Below are 21,543 nucleotides of genomic sequence, written 5' to 3'. Positions count from 1 at the left end.
TTTTTTTTTTTTTTTTTAATCTCCAGGACCACATGCAGTTCCCTAAGGTGGTGGTTGGATCCAGGCAACCTCATCTGGTGGGTTCCTTGGAGTAGTGACTACAGATGCCAGCCCAGTCGGTTGGGGGGGCTCATGTCCAGAACAGGGATCTTCAAGGTGCTTGGGTAGGGATCAATATGTGCTGCTTCTTCAAACATAAAGGAACTGATGGCGGTACTGAGAGCATTGCAGGAGATTTTGCCCTTGCTCCAGAATCGTCATCTAAGGGTCTTGTCAGACAATGGTTCCGTAGTAGCTTACCTGAATCATCATGGGGGACCAGATCCATAGAATTGCAACAGATAGCGGCTCAGATTTTTTAACTTACTGGAGGGAAGAGTCCTGTCCTTGTCGGCCGTTCATATCAAAGGGGTAGACAACCAAGAGACAAATTAGACCAGAGAGAGTGGTCTCAAAATACGGGGGGGTTTCTCCCAGCTAGTTCAGCTTTGGGCGGAGCCCTCAGTGGACCTTTCTGCCACAAGATCAAACAGAAAAGTTTTTTTTCCCTTTCACAGGGGGGAGTGTCCCTCTGCTGTGGACGCTTTTCTAAAACCGTGGGACAGGGGTCTGCTCTATGCCTTCCCTCCTCTTCAGTTAATCTCCAGAGTTCTCAAGAAGATAAGGGAAGACAGGGCTTCAGTGATCATGATGGCACCGTTTTGACCCCGTCGTGCTTGGTTCACGTGGCTGAGACTTCTTTCGGTCAGGGAGCCTTGGGTGCTACCAGAGATTCCAGACCTGTTGAGCCAGGGCCCAATCATCCATCCTTCGGTAAAAGGCCTCCACATGATGGCCTGGTTTTTGAAAGGTTGCTACTAGTGCATAGGGTTTGCTGAACCTGTTATTTCTACTTAAAAAGTAGGAAATCTGTAACCACCAGCATCTATGCTAGAACCTGGGCGGCTTTCTTTGCCTTCCTGGGAATTAATACTGTTCCGCATTGCAGTCTCTCTATTCCCTGGATTTTGCATTTTCTTCAAGAACGGTTGGAAAAAGGTCTATCCCTTAGTACCTTAAAGGTCCAGATTGCAGCCTTGTGTGTTGTTTGACACTAGGTTAGCTGCCCATCCTCTTATCATGAAGTTTTGTAAGGCTATTGCTTAGGGATATTCCTCCACCTGGGATTTGAATCTAGTTTTGCAGAGCTTAGTAAAAGAACCCTTTGAGCCGATTGCTGAGTCCTCTCAGGATGTTGACTCTGAAGTGTGTGTTCTTGGTAGCCAGAAGGATAGGGGAAATTTCAGGCCTTGTTCATCAGCCCTCCTTATACCTCTATTCAGGAAGATTGAATTGTCCTTAGGCCTGACCCAGCTTTTCTTCCCAAGGTGGTGTCCAGTTTTCATAAGACTCAGGAGGTAGTTCTTCCATCTTTTTGCCCAATCCCAGGTGCCAGAAGGAGTTGAAGTTCAGTTATTTGGATGTCAGGAGGTGTGTTTTAGCTTACCTAGATGCTACTAGAGAATGGATGAAGTCAGGGGCCCTATTCGTTCAATAATCCCTAATAAAGGGATGTCCCCTAGTAAAAGTTCCCTAGCTAGGTGAATTAAGCAGGCTATCTGTGTAGCTTATGTTTCCTTACAGAAGCCAATACCTACGGGTTGGACAGCGCATTCTACAAGAGCAGTATCCACCTCCTGGGTGGAAAGAGCGAACGCATTGATCCCCGATATTTGCAAGGCAGCTACCTGGTATTCTGCCCTTACCTTTTTATACCTCTGTTTCTGACCTTTCTTTCGGTCGAAAGGTTCTACAAGCTATTATCCCACCCTAAATTCTGTCTCTGGAATCTCTCCTCGTGCTGTCATAGGACGAGGGGAAAATTATTATTACTCTATGGCTATTTTCACACTAGCGTTTTGGCTTTCCGTTTGTGAGATCCATCATGGGCTCTCACAAGCGGTCCAAAACGGATCAGTTTTCCCTAATGGATTCTGAATGGAAAAGGATCCGCTCAGAATGCATCAGTTTGCCTCCGATCAGTCTCCCATCCGCTCTGGAGGCGGACAACAAAACGCTGCCTGCCGGTAATTTGATTTGATTTTCCTGAGTCCATGACAGCACCCTTATTTTTCCCTCCCTTTATTATGGTGTTGGTGGATGGGTCTTGGTTATGGTGCACAGGGTGAGCAGAAAAAAAAAAGAAAAAGGGTTTGATGAATTAAACGTGTGTGGATTCAGATGGATCAGAAGCATGGATTTCGGGGTGCTCTCATTTGTCTCTGAAAACCACTGAGGGATGGAGAGGCCCCTCCTTATCTGTGGGTTTCCTGTCCTGGGCAGAGGACTTTCTCTTCTGGTGCTGTCATGTACGGTACTCAGGAAAATCGAATTCCCAGTAAGAGTAATAATCATTTTCTTTGTACTAGAAAACAGAGTGTAAGGAGTCTTCTGAGCCAATCTCTGGAGAAGGAGAATCTGTCTTCAGAAGACGCCTGTGTGTAACATGCACCTCTTGTAACAACCGCCTCTTGTCACTAACCCAGTCCCTGACTATGTGCCTATGCCCTTATCACCGACTATATACATTTGCCCTAACCATCACTGCCTATCTGACTTGTTACACACACAGGCATCTTCAGAGCTCAGTAGAACTCTGAAGACTGACTCACTGAAGACAGGTTTTCCTTATTAAAGCTCAGTTTAGCTTTGCTAAGAAGACTCTTTACTCCATGTTTTCTAGTACAAAGAAGCATCTTTCCCTAATAAAGTACATTACAAAAACGCTCAACATCCCTGTCCCTGGAGAATAAAATTGAACTAAAACGTCATGCCTTGCCTCCTTGATTGTCTTAAGTGACCGTTTCACCTTCAGCTTGACAACCTGAATAATCTGAGAATGGTTGCTGGGGATTTGCTGTCTGACAACCTCATTGAAAGCTAGTGCCAGGCTGCGATATCTCAGATTTTCGTAAAAATTAGTTTGAAAGCCAGTGTCCTCAGTACCCCTAATTACTTCTGTGGTTTATCTCTACTTACGACAGCTGAAGAATACAATGCGGCAGGTGCGTGGCAGACTGGCAGCTCTGAAGACGGTGGAGGCTGAAGAGTTAACCCTGCCGGGTGGCATTTGGAAGGTTTCCCCCACTAGAGATGTGAGTTTGCAGTTTTCTTAATTTATGGCCGTTCATACCATTCCAAAGGGCAGCGTAATCCACTGCTACTTGTCAATATCCGTGCTACAGTGAGGGTGGAATACTCAGCCCAAATTTATGATTGATGCCATCCGGACAATAACCCTTTATTCTTGTAATTGTAAACTAATGTTCACCATTCAGCCTGCAATAAAATAAAATGTAGGGATTTGGATCATAGGAGAATATTGTAGATAAATGAATAGATGAGCTTCATTGCACAAGGCGTGCCAGGTGTCATTATTCTAGTTTTCTGTGGATCCTTGCAGTGCCTCATATCTACAAGTTGTATTCTCTCAGCAAAAAGAGACTTTTTCTAGACACTATCGATATGGATCTGTATTATCTGGTATGTCAGACACTTCAAAGTTTTTTTTAGATGCTCCATTGACTTCAATGTTTCCTTTTTTCCTATATGCGCAATGCAGACCCACTGAACTCTATAGCTATTCAAAGAAAGCACAGATCAGATATAGAGAAAGCACTCTGCAGTGCTGTAAGGGTTATTCTACTTTCACACTCGCGTTTTGGCTTTCCGTTTGTGAGATCCGTTCAGGGCTCTCACAAGCGGTCCAAAACTGATCAGTTTGCATTCTAATCCATTCTGAATGGAAAAGGATCGCTCAGTTGCATCAGTTCAGTCTCCATTCCGCTGCTTGCAGCGTTTTGGTGTCCGTCTGATGAAACGGAGCCAAACGGATCCGTTCTGACACACAATGTAAGTCAATGGGGACGGATCTGTTTTCACTGACACAATATGGCACAATAGAAAACGGATCCGTCCTCCATTGACTTTCAATAGAGTTCATGACTGATCCGTCTTGGCTATGTTAAAGAGAATACAAACGGATCCGTTCTGAACAGATACAGGCGGTTGTATTATCTGAACGGATCCGTCCATAACAGATCCGCACAAAACGTGAGTGTGAAAGTAGCCTTATACGTTTGAAGATCTCAGCCCCCACTAATGTTACTTTATGATATGTCTGTCATTCCAGGCAGTGAAAATGGAATCTCCTTTTACACCACTGGTTCCTGGAGCACATAGTGTTATTTGCCTCTTTCCACGTGCCTAGTTATTGCAGAGTAGTGCCATTGTCCAGGAGTAATGTTAGTGGCTGTATACTCAGAGCTGCGCAGAGATCTTGGGGTTAAACTGTTGCTTGTGTTTCCTCAGAATCCAGTGTCCCGGAGATCACCAGTGTTGCACAGCATGGATGCTGAGGAGGACAAGATACCTTTGCAGGGACATCATGACCTCCCTATGGAGCTGATTGCTCATGAATCGCAGGGGCAGCTTACAGATAAAGAAAACGCCTTGCCATCTGGAAAACATGTGAGTCCAGGGTCTGGGTGCATCCTCTTGAAGAAGAACTTCTACTGCGTTGGAGATATGTACGTGTACAGTTGTGTTCAAAATAATAGCAGTCAGACATCGCTAACCTGATCAATCACTGTTTGTGGTAGAAATGATATTTCTACATGGCAAATAATTTACTAGCAGGTGTAGTAGAGTAATAGAAACCCAACAGACCCAACAGTCATGACATGCATGCTGCTGATTCTGTGTAATTGAATCACTAATTGAAAGGGGCATGTTCAAAATAATAGCAGTGTGGAGTTCAATGAGTAAGGTCATTCATTCTTTGAAAAACAGGTGGCAATTATTGCCCTTATTTAAGGAAGGAAGGCAGCAAATGTTGAGGAAAATGGGTTGTTCCAGACATTGTTCAGAAGAACAGCATACCTTGATTAAAAAGTTGATTGGAGAGGGGAAAACATAAAGAAGTGCAGAAAATGATAGGCTGCTCAGCTAAAATGATCGCAAATGCTTTAAAATGCTCAACCAAAATCTGGAAGAAAATGAAAAACTACCAAAATGGCAAGGACTCAGCCAACAATCAGCTCCAGGAAGATCAAAGAAGGTCTAAAGTTACCTGTGAGTACTGTTACAATTAGAAGACGCCTATGTGAAGCCAAGCTATCTGCAAGAAGCCCCCGCAAAGTCCCACTGTTGAAAAAAAGAAGTTCTGAAGAGGTTACAATTTGCCAAAGAGCACATTGAGTGGCCTAAAGAGACATTTTGTGGACTGATGAAAGTAAGATTGTTATTTTTGGGTCTAGTGGCCGGAGACAGTTTGTCAGACGACCCCCAAACACTGAATTCAAGCCACAGTACAGTACATCATGATATGGGGATGTTTCTCATACTACGGTGTTAGGTCTATTTATCGCATACCAGGGATCATGGATCAGTTTAAATACATCAGAATGCTTGAAGAGGTCATGCTGCCTTATGCTGAAGAGGAAATGCCCTTGAAATGGGTGTTCCAACAAGACAACGACCCCAAACACACCAGTAAACGTGCAACATCTTGGTTCCAGACCAACAAGATTGACGTTATGGAGTGGCCAGCCCAATCCCCGGATCTTAATCCAATAGAAAACTTGTGGGTTGACATCAAAATGGAGTTTCTGAGACAAAACCAAGAAATAGAGAAGAACTGTGGAACGTAGTCCAATCATCCTGGGCTGGAATACCTGTTCACAGGGGCCAGAAGTTGGTTGACTCCATGCAACACAGATGTACAGCAGTTCTCAGAACACTGGTTATACAACTAATATTAGTGATTCAAAGGAAAGCAAAATCTTCAAACATTTTTCAGTTTATATAGTGAATGTTTGAGTTTGTAAAGCAGAATACAAACACTGCTATTTTTTTTGAACAGACTAATATTCACTTTTCTTTTTTTTAGAGGAACAACACAAATTTGATATATTTTTCTTCATGTTTTGATTTGGAATAGAATGTGTAGTGTTCCCAATGCATTTGTGTGTATGGAAATGAAAGCTATTAGAAGGATTTTGAGCGTTATTCCTTTTTTTAAACACACTGCTATTATTTTGAACACAACTGTATGTATGTGTGTGTGTGTATATATAAAAAGAAAAAGCAGCTCTCTCACAAAATGAGTGAAAAAGAAAAACACTTTATTCACTCATGTGGTCGCATCCTTTCAGGTCATTCATAGAGCCTTTTTCAAGCTTGAGCTGAAACGTTGCGACTAGATGAGTGAATAACGTGTTTTTCTTTTCACTCATTTTTTGTGAGATATTTATATTTGGCCTTTTATATAAAGACTGTATGTATGTATGTATAGATATATGTATGTGTACTTATAGTCACAATCCTATATATCACTTGAAAACATACAGCTCAATCTACAGACCTAAAAAAACTCCACCTAGGGCAAAATTGTTTTCTGCGAACCATAAACGATTGAAGGGAACAATTGAAGTGCAGCCATCCCTGAAAACTGGGGACATGGCTGTACCCTAATACACGTCTGGAAAATCTCACATGTTCAGTGCTGTGACTTGCATTTACAGATTATTTTGGTTTCAGGTGTGTAATCGATTAATGAAGGAGTCTTATCCCGCTGGGCCGGCACCAGCCTATAATACAGATTACCGCGCCGCTCTTGTACTTCGCCCAGGTGTAGATGAGGAAGAGGAACGAAAACAAGTGGGTGAAACGATTATTAATTATGTCATTATTTTATACCAGGAATTCAATCCTGGCAGAATGTCAGATCCAACGGTCATCCAAGTTCTGCATCTTTGCTCCTTGTGATTAATGCTATGTTTAACCCCAGGTAGAGCATAAGGAATGCACATGCGCATTTTTTTGCAGATCGGACAGGAACATAATCATTTCTATGGGACCACAAAAATTTGGACAGCACACAGATGTTATCCTTGTGCTGTCCACATCCATACGGCCTCTCCGCAAATCGTAGAACACGTCTTATTCTTGTCTGTTTTGCGGACAAAAATAGCCATTTTTACAAAAAAGTTGCAGCGTGCACATGGCCGGTATCCGTATTTTGCGCATCCGCGGTTTGTGGACCGCAAAATGCATACAGTTGTGTGCATGTAGCCGAAGGCAGTGTACATTTTGGGGTCATTTATCAAACTGATGTAAAGTAGAACTGGCTAGTTGTCCATAGCAACCAATCAGATTCCATCTTTCATTTTCCAAAGAAGCTGTCAAAAATGAAAGGTGGAATCTGATTGGTTGCTATGGCCAACTGAGCCAGTTCTACTTTTACACCAATTTGATAAATGACCCTATTAGTCTGTAAGTATAGCAGATTTATCTTGGTAGCTAATGCTAGATGATAACTCTGTCTAGTCGAAGATTTCACCATCTATTTGTTGGCTTAGTTTACCTAAAAAAAAAAAAAAAAAAAAAAAAAAACCCTATAATTATGGCATGTTTTTTGGCGCATGATGAGGCATCTAAGCCATGCCCCATTCCCACAAAGCCACGTCCCTTTTCGCTGAGCAGCACCTTCATGTTGGGCAAGTCTCAAAGTGTAGAAAAGTGTCTAAAAGGTTAATGAATGCACCAGGCACATTTTGAATAGAATTTTACTTTATCTGAAATTTCTGTAGTAATTCTAAAAAGCGTACAAAAAGAAGCAAGATATTTTCAACGTGAGCATGCCTAGTGCGATGGACTGTAGTTGTAGTAGACCGCAAAGGCTTATGCAAGGGTAAGGATGAATTCACATGCAGCAGATTTGTTTCAGAAATTTTTGCGACTGTCCATTCATCTGAGTGGGGCTTGCGAAAACAGTTGCATTCACATACACGGAACTGATTTTTTATAAAAAAAAATTATACGGATTAATTGCTCTAACATATCTACTGCATGTGGATATACCCTAAAACATCTCATTCACATTCCATAAGAGTCATGGGAAATCTCAGGCAATAGACAAATTTAATTGAGATAAATTTTGTGGCATCACACTTAAAGGAAACCTGGATTAAAGCCCCCAAATAGCCACCAACCAGATGGTAAGAGGTCGACTTGCGGGGGCTCCTCTGCTCCTCTGAAGAATCAAGCTGTCTGGTCTCCATTCTGGCTTGATGTCCCTCAGGCCATGTCAGTCCTCACTAGCCACCTCCAGTGTTTTCACATCTCTTTGTTCTGCTCAGGAGGTATATAGAAGCCAATTATTGTTATGAGGGTACTGTCTGGGATAGTATGTTATTGGGAACTTGGGGGCCTAAATCCCCCTGACAGGTTCCCGTTAATCTGAAATTATTTAGGGGAAAAGATTAGAAACAAAGTCAGAAAATATTATTTTACTGAGATAGTAGTTGATGCTTGGACCGAACTGCTGGGAAATCAACAGTAAATGAATGTAAACTCTCCTGAGATACAGATGCAGTAGAGTTAACACACCTGCTTCCCGAGACGTGTTATCTAAACTAAATGCGTTAAGCAAACGCCTTCAATTGCTTTTCAATGGCTTTTGTTTCAAGATAACGCGATGAGTTAAGAAATTAGAGTTAAGAGTTTGAGTGTTAACCCTGCTACATCTGTAAGTATTTATTAATCCTAAAATAAAAGTAAAAGGGGAAGAATGTGAAGACGGACTACACGGACCATGTGGTCGTTTTCTGCCGCCATTCTATGTTTCTTTGTTAATGAAAACGGTTTTCTGGTTTCAAGCGGAAACGAGACTACTCGGGGGCTCGACCTGTAATAAAGAATGGATGATTACATACCTGACCAATCCTGTACCACCGCCCCAGTTCTCCCAGTCGGGTTCTGTTTTCTCGGCTGCAGTGGTGATCACCATGTGACTGCCGCAGCCAATAAGTGGTCTCAGCAGTGCACTAAAGTGTGGCTGCCGCGGTGATGTCGCAGCTGGGAGAATTGGAGCATCAAATTTCTTTCATATTGTAGTGAATTGGATCTTAAAATGTCAGTCCACAAATGTTGTGATTTCTAGCGCATGCCGTGCTGGACAATTACTTGACCTCTCTATTTGCTGTGCTCCCTCCTCCCCTAATTGAGTTTAAACCGTTTCTCCAAGATCATTAAAAATCCCAGACAAAACCAAAAATGTCTTCAAATAAAAATTAAAAAACACACTTGTTTGTGTCGCTGGTCTGGCTCCTGCACCCAATGATGACGTGCTGGATATGGCACATGACCGCTGCAGCCAATCACTGTCTTCAGTGGCCATATCCAGGCACATCAATTCAGTACTGCTATTTGAAAATAAACTGCAGCAGAAGTACCAGAGAACCTCACTGGGGTAAGGAGAGAGTATATGATGTATGTGAAGACATTGTGTTGTGTGAGATTTTTTTTATTATCTCGGAGAACCCCTTTAATGTGTAAAACTGCTGCAGTAAAAATCTGTGACTTGGCCAACTGTGGACACACTGGTTTCCTAGAATTACATTCTTCTTGCAGTTGGAGGCTGTGTGGAAGTCCCTTCCCTAGTGTTTCACATACAGTGCTCCCACATACAGTTCCTATGAATTTCTGCTTGTCCCCCTTGGTGGAAGCGTGACTGCGTTAAGTCAGGATACCTAATTCTGGAAGATGCTGTGAAATATAACAATGATATCTGGCGTGGAGAAACCTGAAAAAGCAAGCAGAGCTATACCATTCTTGAACTATAGGGTCAAGTGGGCCCCCAGTAATGTATTTGGAAGATCACATCATTAGGTGATGAAAATTTTCCCCTATGTCAAGTCATTGTCACATGGAGTAGTGTTTAACCTTGCCGGCCCTAATATTGGGTCCTGCGGCCTGATAGCGGTCACAGTTTTGCAGAAATATGGGCAGGTTATCTCTTGTTATGCTGGAAGGCAGATTGGCAAACGCAATAAAATGTTCTACAGAGCCAAATACATGGCAGTCTCCGGACAGGCGGGAGATTATTCTGTTTTTCGGTCCCGTCGCCTCTTTTTTTTTTTATTTGCTTTTAGCATTTCACAAGCCTTGGCCAATGGGAGCCACACATCTCATTGCCAGATGACGTTTTGGCTCGTGTCTTCAGAAGAACGAGAATTTTTCAGCCCGTTTTGACTTTTCTTTTCCATTAATCTCCATAGCTGGCAGTTTAATGTGTGCCCTGCATGTTAGTCACCTAGAGTTCTCGCAGCGATAAGGGCCATAAAAGTGAGGAAGGTGTGTAATTACCTCGCAATGTAATATCTGCATCACAAATCGTATCCTGATGTTATCCGGTGATTGCAGCCAGCACATTATCCTTTAGTAGAGAAGCGACAAGGTTGCTAGAGGTGAAGGCTGACCTGACCAATGGCTCCATCCAAGATTTATTGAATATCCATTAAAAACCTTATGGGAGCAGAACGCATGCACGGTAGATGCATGTTAGGATTAAAAATCCTCAATAATTTAGTCATTGCAAAATTGTAACATTGGGCTTTTTCTCACCATCATGTAAGTCATCAGGCTACTTAGATGGAACTGTATTTATTGGAATACAATTTCTGAAATTCCTGACATTTTTTAAAGTCCTGTAAGAATATATACAATACGCTGTGCATTTAATCATGTGCACGTCTAAATGGGAATAAAAGAAACATGTAAAAAGTATAGCTGCTATGTTCAGTGCATGAAAGGGTTGTCTGGGAATAAATGATTATCACACCCTGCTTATGTTTATCGAATATATAAAGCTGAATGTATGTATGTATGTCCGCTAAAGGAATCCGCACCGTCGCATTTACAATCACGAAATATGGCACCATCACTTGACCTACATTAGCCAATAAGAAGCCTGCAGGTCTTTATCCTCATATCCCAACTGCCATACGCACAGTCACATGACCCTTATCAGCCAATAGAAGCTCACAGGCACTTAATCTTCACATACACACAGTTTTACACCAGGTTTCCATAACAAACCAGCCATTTTTCTTCAATGCTGTAGTTCAACTTTAAAAGGGGCAGGGTGCTGTGGATGACACTGTTGAAGGGAACCTGTCACCAGGATTTTGTGTATAGAGCTGAGGACATGGGTTGCTAGATGGCAGCTAGCACATCCGCAATACCCAGTCCCCATAGCTCTGTGTGCTTTTATTGTGTAAAAAAAACGATTTGATACATATGCAAATTAACCTGAGATGAGTCCTGTCCCTGAGAGGAGTCAGGGACAGGACTCATTTCCTTGCATATGTATCAAATCGGGTTTTTTTACACAATAAAAGCACACAGAGCTATGGGGACTGGGTATTGTGGATTTGCTAGCGGCCATCTAGAAACCAATGTCCTCAGCTCTATACCCAAAATCCCGGTGACAGGTTTCCTTTAAAGGAGCGGAGTGCTATAGAGGTCACAGTTAAGGGGGCGGTCTGCTATGGAGGTCAGTGTTAAGGGGCAGATTGCTGTAGAGGCCACTGTTAAGGGGGCAGGGTGTTGTGGAAATCACTGTTAAGGAGATGGTACTGTGGAGGTCACTAATAAAGAGGCGACCGCTGTGGAGGTCTCTGTTAAGGGGGCAGGGAATGGTGGAGGTCACAGTTAAGGGGACGATCCGCTATGGAGGTCGGTGTTAAGGGGTGTGGTGCTGTAGAGGTCACTGTTAAGGGAGCGAATTGCTGTGGAGGTCACAGTTAAGGGGACAAGCTGCTGTCAAGGTCACAGTTAAGGGGACGGTCTGCTATGGAGGTCAGTGTGAAGGGGCAGATTGCTGTAGAGGCCACTGTTAAGGGGGCTGGGTGTTGGGGAAATCACTGTTAAGGAGATGGGGGTACTGTGAAGGTCACTAATAAAGGGGCGACCGCTGTGGAGGGCACTGTTAAAGGGGCCAGATGCTGTGGAGGTCTCTGTTAAGGGGGCAGGGAATGGTGGAGGTCACAGTTAACGGGACGGTCTGCTATGGAGGTCGGTGTTAAGGGGTGTGGTGCTGTAGAGGTCACCGTTAAAGGGCGGGGTGTTGTGCAAGTCACATTTTAAGGGAACGGAGCTCTGTGGAGGTCACTGTTAAGGGGGCGGGTTATTGGGGAAATCACTGTTAAGAAGACTTGGTACTGTGGAGGTCACTAATAAAGGGGCAGCCGCTGTGGAGGTCACTATTAAAGGGGAGGGGGCGCTGTGGAGGTCACTTAAGGGAGGAGGGGACTGTGGAGGCCACTATTAAAAGGGCAGCAGGGTACTGTAAGGTCACTGTTAAGGCAGCAGGGTACTGGAGCAGTCGCTGTGAAGGTCTCTGTTAAGGGGACCGGGAATGGTGGAGGTCACAAATAAAGGGGCTGTAACCTATGGTCAGTGTTAAGGGGCGAGTGCTGTAGAGGTCACTGTTAAGGGGGCGGACCCCTGTGGAGGTCACTGTCAAGGGGGTGGGGTGCTGTGGAACTCACTGTTAAAGGGGCAAGCTGCTATGAAGGTCAAAGTTAAGGGGGTGGGCTGCTGTGGAGGTCCCATTTATAGAGGTGCGGCACTGTGGGGGGTCAGTGTTAAGGGGTGGGGGGCTGTGAAGGTCACTGTTAAGGGGGCGGGGTACTGTAGATGTCATTGTTATAGGGGATACTGTCGCTATGTTTTAACAACACACACAAACATTAAATGAAATAGATGAAATATACCCATGCGAAGCCGGGTCCTTCTTCTAGTTTATAGTATAAAGACAGGGGAGAACACAGGAGAGATTATAACTGATTATCTATCACCATTAGAACACCTTGCATCATTTATAATATAAGGACAAGGGAGAACACAGCAGCGGTGAGAACTGATTTTCTATCACCACTAAAACACCCTGCATATCATTGTTTATAGTATAAGGACAGGAGAGGTGAGAACTGTGCATCACAACTAGAACACCCTGCTTATCGCTATTTATAGTATAAGGACTGGAGAGGGGAGAACTGATTTTTTTTATCACCACTAGAACACCCTGCTTATCATTATTTATAGTATAAGGACAGGGGAGAACACAGGGGAGGGGAGAACTGATTTTCTATCATCACTAGAACACCCTGCATCACTTTATAGAACATAAATATATTTATAATTAAGATTTCTGACTCCACCCAAAACTGGCTTCAACTCAGACTCCACAACCCTGCTTTGCAATGCAATGGGTGAAATCTGGGGTATGTAACACATGCAGATTTTACCAATGCCAATGCAGACAAATAGGAGCATAATATAACCTACAATTGCTGAGTAGGTATAGATGAAATTGAGGGGATCAAAGTACAATAACATCCAAGTGGATAATAGAAAAAGTATTAGTGCGTTAGTACTGTCCCATCAATGAATATAACGTAAAGGCGAACATGGTACATTAGTAAGTGGCGTGTAATAACTTTCTCTACATGATAAATGCCATTAATTGAAGTGAGACAACCCTTTAAAAGGGTTTTCTGAGATTTTTATACTGATGACCTATCCTCTGGGGGTCTGACATCTAGGACCCCCACCGATCAGCTGTTTGAGAAGGCACTGCGGTCCTGTGAGCACTGTTACCTTCTCGCGGCTTACAAAGCACAGCGCCGTACATTGTATAGCATCGGTACTTGGTATGGCGCACAGCCCCATTCACTTTGGGCTGAGCCTAGGCCATGTGACCGATGAACCCGTCGTCACTGGTCTAGGAAAAGCAGCAAAAATGCCGCGGCACTCACAGGGGCCCTGGTGTCTTATCAAACAGCTGGTTGGCATGCGTCCCAGGTGTGGAACCCCCCACCGATAAAATACTGATGACCTATCCATCAGCATAAAAATCTTGGAAAACCCCTTTAACCTCAAGACTTCAAAAAATCCTAGTGTGCGTTGGAGAGGCTTTTCTCATGGTGGCACGCCTGCAGTGCCTTATGGTATATTTTCATCCATGACTATTCTCTGTAGTTTCTTTCCCTCCCAGCCTAGGTGATGCTACCCTGTAATTCCCTGCCTGCGCTCCACACTTGTGTTCATAACCTTTACACAGTAAATAGAAGGCCGCCTCCTATAATTAGAGGAAATGATTAGTGTGAAAGTACACCCGGTTATATAATAGCCTCTGGCAGTGTCACTTTGAATACTGAGTGCTATATAATTATTATGAGTGTACTGCTTGGAGTGATAACATTTGTGGCACTCAGGAATTGGGAGAAGTGACTACATGTGCCGGCGAGTAACAAGTATCGTTCCATCTACTGAAGACCCCTCATCCATGCGCAGGTATCATGTGAAATGTTACAACGGAGGGATGTTGTCACACAAAGAATGCTTGATCCCTTCCACTTCTGCAGTAGCCTTCTCCTCTGTCAATGTGGTTATAACTGTTTTGGGAAAGCTGGATGATAACCAACACCAAGTTCTGACACTTTCAATGGGGTTTGCCTAGGTCAGGGATGCACAACCTGCGGCCCTCCAGCTGTTGCAAAACCACGACTCCCAGCATGCCCAGACAGCCTACAGCAGGGCATGGTGGGAGTTGTAGTTCTACAACAGCTAGAGGGCCGCAGGTTGAGCATCGCTGGCCTAGGTTTTCTCAAACACATACATCTCTGCTTTTCTCCATGCAGATATGTCCCATAACTGGGGGTCGCATTCAGTGTAGGCAATCTGCCCAAATCTCCCTTCTGTCCTGATATATTACAGGGCATCAGTCTGGAGGCTCAGAGAGGATGGTTGAGACCGGGCACATATGAAAGGCTGTGTTCCCATATACCTGGCCATCCGTTGTATGGGGCACTTCATTTGTAACAAACCCTCAGCTGTGATGAGGGCTAGGTCAGATGGAGTCTTGGTCTCTTACTGTAAGCAATTCCCATTCACTGGTGGCAAGCAGATTTTGAAAATGGCAACACACTTTATAAAATTACTCATCATGGCAAACCTGAACATAAGTGGCGCTGTCTGTCATCCTGAGCAGGAAGCGAGGTTTCCGTTGCTCCTATACAGGTCTGGAGCCACCCGACAGTCTAGGATTGTTTCTGACAAGGGCTAAAGCCATTTTGATTTACTACAGTGATTACCCCCACACTAGATAAAACTTACATCTGTGGCTAACTAAAGGTATTCATGCATTTTTTGATAATTATTGATACAAGTCCTTTTCCTCTGAGAACTCCTTTAAACTCTATTTACATCAAATGATTAAAAAAACATTAATTTGGGTCTGGTGATTTCTGCATTATATCTTAGATCAATAAACAATTATTTTTATTTTATTTCCTAGAGGCAAAACCAGTACCTCATGTACAGAAGACTTTTTATGGACATAGAACGGGAGCAGGTGAAAGAAACCCGTAGGCAGAAGGAACACGAGAGGAAAATATCCAAGTAAGGAGTGACAGGGCGATACCAAAACCAGCAGCCGCCATTCATATTTACCCGTGCTGCAGTAAACCGCTTTAGGTTTTGCATACTCATATTTTTTTTTAAATGTATGATTCTGAATCCCTCATTTAAGGGGACTAATGAGGAAGCGCAGGCTTCATGTGGACTTTACCCTGGCAGAAGCTTACTCCTGGGCTCTGCCAGTCCTTGCTGAGTTTGAGTGTTCTGCGTTTCAGCTACGGAGTGGGAGAATGAAAGTGACAACCGCGCTAAGCATGTTTCTGAGGCTTAGAAGTTGTCACTATAAAGTCAATTCCGCTGTTGTCCTGACTAACCTGCAGAATAGGCCACATTTATTAATGTTGGTGTACCTAGATTTTGGCTTACACTGCTAATTCTGGATTTCGAATTAACTGTGCCCTGCCCAAAAAGGGGAGCATGGCTTCACTGGGAATGGACTTGGCCTAATATGCATCATTTTGCACCAAAATTGAACCGCAATGCTGGTGTAAAATTCTGTGTCGAACTAAGTCAACCAATAGTTTGTATAAAGATAGGCTACTTTAACATCTGCCAAACAGTCTGTCGCAGTTCTCCAGATCCAGCACTGCCGGATGCAACCGGAATGCCCGCTGGCCCCATTAACTATAATTGGGTCAGAAAGAGAACCGTCCGCAACATGGCAAAAATGCCAAGAATTGGGCGGACAGAAATTGCTGCATGCTGCGGTTTGTGTCCGGCCAATTCCTGGCATTCTCTGCCGGAACTGGCAGCTGGATCTCCATGTCTCAGATGTGAAACTAGCCTTAGAGAACAGCCTGATCTCCTGGGGCACGCCTAGACAGCCTGTACATAAGCTTTTACCATCCATAGTATGCCCCAACATCCTTTAATAAAGCAGTCCTTAATATTTATCACATTAAATGTGCACATTGTCAATCTAATATTTTCTGCAATCAGAATTAAGAGAGAAAGGGAAACTGAGCGTCTAATGGAGGAACGACGACTGCGCTTATCTGGTCATCCCAGTATCCCGAGACTATCATGTGAGCTCGAGGAGACTCTGAAAGGAGCGATCACTGAAGAGCAAAGGGAGAAGGCTCAGAAAACCAAACAATCCAAGCGGTAAGTCCCAGGATGGGATTCGTGATGTGAAGCTATAAACCAGGGATGGCCAACCTGCGGCTCGCCAGCTGTTGTAAAACTACAATTCCCACTATGCCCTGCTGTAGGCTGATAGCTGTAGGCAGTCTTTACATGCTGGGAGTTGTAGTTTTGCAACAGTTGGAGAGCCGCAGGTTGGCCATCCCTGCTATAAACCATTGCTCTGCAGGGCATCTGTCAGTAGTTATTGGGTTCGTGTTTACGGTTTCCGCCCAGTACCCTTTTAGTCGGGTCCTGTTATTGGGTGTTTTGGAAGCTGATTTCATTGTTGTTTATAGATACTATATAAATGTAATTATAGTAAATATCTGGATTTGCTATAGTAATTGGCAATTTACTCCCTGATGAAAGCATCACACTCCCTTAGGGAGTCTTCACACGTGGCAAATTGTGTTGCAGAAATTTCTGCGACTGAAAATCCGTTCCATTCATCTGAATCCGGTTGTTTTGGCGGGAAGCACATGGATTTCTGCATGTCTCGGGAATGGAATTGATTTTCTGCAACAAAATCTGCTTTGTGTGAAGGCAGCCTTCTCCTGCAGAATAGTCTCTTTAATTTAGAATACAAACTGGCTGTGCACACTGCTGCTGTTCTCTCAGTTATCTGTGTCTGTTGGCTTTCTGGTCTCATTGCACTCCCATTTTTTTCCAGCTATGTAGAAGCTTTACGAGCCCAGATGAAAGACAAGATGTTGTTACACAACATTGCTTTACCTCCTCTGTGCTGCTGTGGTACAGACTTCTGGGACTCTCACCCAGACACCTGTGCAAACAACTGCATTTTCTATAATAACCCTAAAGGTACGTCATGGGAAGGGATTGATATACGATGCATGATGGCAGCATTAGCAAGTAATTGTATATAAATGTGAACATGTAGTATGTACTATTTCCTTAAAGGCTATAGCAGTGATGGCGGACCTTTTACAGACCGAGTGCCCAAACTGTAACCCAGAACCCACATAATTATCGCAACCTTTTACCCTGAACACTACAGTCCAATGTATTATATCTTCTATGTACTGTATCATTTAGCTATAATAGCCTGCCTATATTCAGTGCGCTGCTTGTGCCATCCATAGTGCGTCCTGTGCTGTTGAAAGGCAGGAAAAGTCTAAGCCATATTGGTACACCATAGACATTTCCAGGGCGTGAGTGCCCACAGAGAGGGCTCTGAGTGCCACCTCTGGCACCCGTGCCATAGGTTCTCCACCACTGGGCTATAGAGTCCTTTGGGGCAAATTTTTTATGATTGCATTTTACTCATTTTGGGCTAAAAGTTTTTTTTTTAATTGATCTTTGTTAAAAAGTCCAGCTGTTTTTGAGATCCAAGGGTTAAAAAAAATAAAAAAATCAGTATATTTGCAGAGTGTCGCTCCTGAATTCTGTCAGCTGACTGCTTCTGTGAAGTTTTATCTCTGATTTTCTGACGTCATACTAATATATAATTAAACTCTTATCAAACCGATAAGAATATGCCTAAGACTACTTTCACACTGGCGTTTTGGCTTTCCGTTTCCGAGATCCCTCATGGGCTCTCACAAGCGGTCCAAAACTGATCAGTTTTGCCCTAATGCATTATGAATGGAAAAGGATCCGCTCAGAATGCATCAGTTTGCCTCCATTCCGCTCTGGAGGCGGACACCAAAACGCTGCCTGCAGCGTTTTGCTGTCCGCCTGGCGAAGCGGAGCCAAACGGATCCGTCCTGGCACACAGTGTAAGTCAATAGGCACGGATCCGTTTTCTCTGACACAATCTGGCACAATAGAAAACAGATCCGTCCCCCGCTGACTTTCAATGGTGTTCAAGACGGATCCATCATGGCTATAGAGGACATAATACAACCGGATCCGTTAATGACGGATGCATGCGGTTGTATTATTGTAACAGAAGTTTTTTGCAGATCCATGACGGATCCGCAAAAAACGCTAGTGTGAAAGTAGCCTTAAAGGGGTTTTCCAAGATTATTATTTTTTTCTACTGATGATCTCTCCTCAAGAAAGGTCATCAGTATCTGATTGGTGGGGTTCCAACACCCAGGACCCCTGACGATCAGCTGTTTGAGAATGCCTGCTTTTCCTAGGCAAAGTGATGACACGTTCATCGATCATGTGGCCTGGGAGCAGCTCAGCCCAATTCAAGTGAATTGTGCTGAGCTCCAATACCAAGCACAGCCGCTATACAATGTACGGGGCTGTGATGGTAAGTTGCGAGAAGGCAGCGGCACTCACCGGAGAGCCACTGCCTTCTCAAAACATCTGATCGGGAGATCAGAGAGAAGTCTTCACCTGAGCCGTCAGTTGATAGGACTGAGAAGTGATACTCTGCAAATAGACACATTTTTTTTACCCTTGTATCTCAAAAATCGCAGAACGTTTATAATAAAGACCAATATAAAAATTATTTTTAGCCCAAAATGAGTGAAATGCAATCAGAAAACCAAATTGCCCCAAAAGTTTCCATAGCCTTTAAGGTTCAAGCAAAAAACAAACAAAGCAGCAGTGCTCTGCAAACACAAATAATTAAACAAGCACAATAGTGCCATACTCATTATTGAAAATGTAAAATGCTAATGCTACATTATAAATTTGGGATTCTTGGCAAATACATTTTGTAGATAACTATTTGTACCTGTCCACCAACGATAGGTTCCTATGCCAAAGATATCACCTTAACACCAAATACTACCTCTACTGGTGCCATACCGGCCTCCATTAAATTTACGGAATGCAGGTTCCACATGCATGCTGATCCCACACTATATTATACTACTTTTGGTGCCACAAGGGCTTCCATTGTGTTCAGGGAATGCAGGCTCTACATGTATGCTGAGCCCACTCTGTATTCCCCCTCTCCTGATGCCAAATGGCCTCCAATAAATGCGGGGAGAGGAGGCTACAGCTTCATACTAATTAAAATCGACCTATGGGATGGACAGGTTAATCAAGAGTGCACAACCAATGGAGTCAGTCACACCTCCAATGCAGACTGCAAAGCACTGCAAAGACTGCAAAGCAAAAAAAAATTGGGGATTAGCCAGTACATCCCAGGTGCACTTCGCCGAGGCTGGAAGCACAAAAGCAAAAAACAAACAATGCAACAGCACTCTGCAAACACACAGAATGAAGAAAATACTATTGTGCTATATTCGCTATAGAAAATGTACTAATGCTAATACTAGATTATAAATGTGACATTCTTGGAAAATACTTTTTGTATAAAATTATTTGTACCTGTCTGCCAGCGTCAAGGCGATCTCTTTAGGACAGGAACCTAACACCAAATACTACCTTCAATGGTGCCATACCAGCCTCCATTAAATTCAGGGAATGCGGGTTCCACATGCATGCTGTGCCCAGTCTGTATTCCACCTCTCTTGGTGTCAAATAGCCTCCAATAAATACAGGGAGAGCAGGCTACAACTTTATGTTTGCACGAATGGAATTAAAATCAGCCTTTGGGACGGACAGGTTAATCAGGAGTGCACGACCAATGGTTCATGCCTACTTCCAGCCTGCTCAGGACAGCACTTCCGGCTGGTGCCCAGACCTCGTTCATAGGGCATAATTTGGATCCAAATTTCCTTCCCCACTGAGATGGCCGCACATGCTCAGTTTCATCCCTCAACTGCCTCCTGAGTTGTGATTGGGAGAACATGGACACACCCCCTTTTAGTTCCAGCAGAAAAGACACTCCCCTTGAGCGGTCATCTTGACATAAATCTAGCAGAGCAATGAATGGGGGATCTCTGGACCCATGTGAGGTACAGGGCTGGTTCTAGCTTTGTTAGAAAGAGATTGACGTGTACTATATGATGCCTGATTATCATTTTTTACAATAATCATGGGATAACCCCTTTAAGTATCTGATTTACTGTATAGCTGGTCAGCAGTAGTTGGCCTGTGAAGCTTAGTGGTTGTGCCCATGATACAAACCAGAAGGAGCATAGTGGTTCCTCGTCACTACATACATTGGGAGAAGGGTCTGGTGAACACATCTGGTTTATGTTCTAGGAAACTGTAGCACTCTGCTGTCTTGGTCTCTAATAACCCACGTTTCTGGCATAGGCCGACCCGACATGGAGCAAGGGATGATGTGGTTTAGATAGTCTCTTCTCTTTTGCTAGGTATGAAGCTGTCTAGTTGATTGTGGGAATCCTACAGTTCAGGAAGCTCCTTACTCGAAGCTACACAGTATCTAACTGAAATTTACAGGGCATTGATTTCAGTATATATGTGTAGTTTACCTAGTTTGCCTAATGTCAAGCCCTCTTTACCTCAAAATGCCCCAATAAGGTATATTGCAAAATAAATGTATGCACACAAACCCTTTAAAGAGCATGGATGGGTGGATTCGTTATTACGTTGTCTGTCATAACCTTATTCCTCGTTTATTTAAACTGTATTCTTGTATTTTTCACCGGCAGCGTACACTCGTGCCCTGCAGTCTGTACTCCTGTCTCGTGATATGTGGGATGGATCCGTTGGCACCAGATTCTCCGCCTGCAATATCCGTTTTGCAGAACCACGAGCTGTAAGATAATGGAGACCTCATTCCTAAATGCAAGGGTTTGAAGTTTACAAGTATCTCACTTAACGTAGGAGGACAATGAGTTATTTATATTATGTGTTGAACCCATTCCCTCCAGCTCTAGGGACTTGCACATGTGGGTGAATGTTCACGCCAAGTGACGTATGTACCACTTTCATTAGCTTCTGATTACTGCAGGGAGTAGCCTGTGACGTTACAGTGTGCTGTGTAATCCAGATCTTCAGATTTATTAGCTCTAATGGTAAAATCCAAAGTACAGCACAGAGACCCCAGCAGCAGGTCTACGCGTTTCAGACTATAACATGTCCCTACTTCTGGTCATGAGTAAGGACGTGTTATAGTCTGAAACACGTAGACCTGCTGCTGGGGTCTCTGTGCTGTACATTGGATTTTAATGGTGACAGTAATATATTTTAAGATTTTTATTGAAAAGCTGGATCTGATGCTGGATTTGTAGTCTTAGTTTTTTTTTATTAGTTTGTCTTACCCGTTCACAGAAGCATGATCTACCAACTACAGGAGCAGTGAGCTGATCATTAACA

The 21,543-nt window shown here is 43.6% G+C and overlaps 1 protein-coding gene across 1 annotated transcript in view; it reads left to right on the top strand.

Moving 5' to 3' along the window:
- Positions 1–21,195, top strand: part of CCDC15 (coiled-coil domain containing 15) — a 55,544-nt gene extending 34,349 nt beyond the window's left edge. The window contains exons 4-10 of the mRNA XM_040431119.1: positions 3,024–3,134; positions 4,351–4,509; positions 6,580–6,699; positions 15,185–15,288; positions 16,246–16,410; positions 17,102–17,250; positions 20,877–21,195. Coding sequence (XP_040287053.1) covers positions 3,024–3,134; positions 4,351–4,509; positions 6,580–6,699; positions 15,185–15,288; positions 16,246–16,410; positions 17,102–17,250; positions 20,877–20,992 — 924 coding nt within the window. The 3' untranslated portion in view covers positions 20,993–21,195. The remainder of the gene's footprint in view (positions 1–3,023; positions 3,135–4,350; positions 4,510–6,579; positions 6,700–15,184; positions 15,289–16,245; positions 16,411–17,101; positions 17,251–20,876) is intronic.
- The last annotated feature ends 348 nt before the right edge of the window (positions 21,196–21,543 follow it).

The sequence above is a fragment of the Bufo bufo genome, chromosome 1, assembly GCF_905171765.1.
Source record: "Bufo bufo chromosome 1, aBufBuf1.1, whole genome shotgun sequence".
In the NCBI taxonomy this organism is placed as follows: domain Eukaryota; kingdom Metazoa; phylum Chordata; class Amphibia; order Anura; family Bufonidae; genus Bufo; species Bufo bufo.
This window is presented reverse-complemented; position numbering and strand designations above follow the sequence as displayed.